Raw genomic sequence first — 1,374 nt, 5'->3', positions numbered from 1 at the left:
TGCTTCATTAAAAGTATTATGAAGATTTAACAAGATACTGCCTGAAGTGCATTTAGAATATTAAAAAGTGACTATCCAAAAACGGGCGTAAGAGCAACAATTTTTAGACTGAAGATATGATTATTAAAAGTCACCACCATCAGGCCTGGGAAAAATTCAGTAAATTGCTTGCCACACAAACATCACACCTAAGTTTGAGTTCTAGAATCAAGGCAAAAAAAAAAAAAAAAAAAAAAAAAAAGGCAACCGAGAGCCAAACTCTGGTGAGAGTGCGAAGATGGCAGCTGCGGACGAGCCGAAGCCCAAAACTCTCAAGGTGGAAGCGCTGAGTGAAAATGTGCTGTTTGGAATGGGAAATCCTCTTCTTGACATCTCTGCTGTAGTAGACAAAGATTTCCTTGATAAGTATTCTCTGAAACCAAATGACCAGATCTTGGCTGAAGACAAGCACAAGGAATTGTTTGATGAACTTGTAAAAAAATTCAACGTTGAATATCATGCTGGTGGCTCTATGCAGAATTCAATGAAAGTGGCTCAGTGGATGATTCAGGAGCCACACAGAGCAGCAACATTCTTTGGATGCATTGGGATAGATAAGTTTGGGGAGATCCTGACACGTACAGCTGCTGACGCACATGTGGATGCTCATTACTACGAGCAGAATGAGCAGCCAACGGGAACGTGTGCTGCGTGCATCACTGGTGGCAACAGGTCCCTTGTTGCTAACCTTGCTGCCGCCAATTGTTATAAGAAGGAAAAGCACCTTGATCTGGAGAGAAACTGGATGCTGGTAGAAAAAGCCAGAGTTTACTACATAGCTGGCTTCTTTCTCACAGCCTCCCCAGAGTCGGTATTGAAAGTGGCTCGCTATGCTGCCGAGAACAACAGGGTCTTCACTTTGAACCTGTCTGCACCATTCATTAGCCAGTTCTTCAAGGAAGCCTTGATGGAAGTCATGCCTTATGTTGACATCCTCTTTGGAAATGAGACGGAAGCTGCCACTTTTGCTAGAGAGCAAGGCTTTGAGACTAAAGACATTAAAGAAATAGCCAAAAAGGCGCAGGCTCTTCCAAAGATGAGCTCGAAGAGGCAGAGGACCGTGATCTTCACACAAGGGAGAGATGACACCATAGTGGCTGCAGAAAATGATGTCACTGCTTTTCCTGTCTTGGATCAAAACCAGGAAGAGATCATTGATACCAATGGAGCTGGAGATGCATTTGTCAGAGGGTTTCTGTCTCAACTGGTCTCTGACAAGCCTCTGACTGAATGCATCCGTGCCGGCCACTATGCAGCAAGCGTCATAATTAGGCGAACTGGCTGTACTTTTCCTGAGAAGCCAGACTTCCACTGATGGAAGAAAGAAAACTCAGG

General features: G+C 44.2%; 1 protein-coding gene across 2 annotated transcripts; it reads left to right on the top strand.

Moving 5' to 3' along the window:
- The first annotated feature begins 277 nt into the window (after positions 1–277).
- On the top strand, positions 278–1,368 carry LOC116091991 (adenosine kinase-like). Of its 2 annotated transcripts, XM_031373381.1 has the most exons (2): positions 278–1,025; positions 1,141–1,265. In XM_031373381.1, exons 1-2 carry the CDS (start codon positions 278–280, stop codon positions 1,263–1,265), a joined length of 873 nt encoding a protein of 290 aa, XP_031229241.1. The 2 variants fall into 2 exon arrangements, with proteins under 2 accessions (XP_031229241.1, XP_031229240.1); XM_031373380.1 differs by having other exon boundaries at positions 278–1,368.
- Positions 1,369–1,374: the final 6 nt, after the last annotated feature.

This window comes from Mastomys coucha, unplaced genomic scaffold, assembly GCF_008632895.1.
Source record: "Mastomys coucha isolate ucsf_1 unplaced genomic scaffold, UCSF_Mcou_1 pScaffold15, whole genome shotgun sequence".
NCBI lineage: Eukaryota > Metazoa > Chordata > Mammalia > Rodentia > Muridae > Mastomys > Mastomys coucha.
Note: the sequence above shows the minus strand (reverse complement) of the source record. Positions and strands in the feature narration are given on the sequence as shown.

What these genes read in the sequence shown, in the direction of transcription:
- LOC116091991 (XM_031373380.1), top strand. Translation starts at nt 278, where the DNA reads ATGGCAGCTGCGGACGAGCCGAAGCCCAAAACTCTCAAGGTGGAAGCG.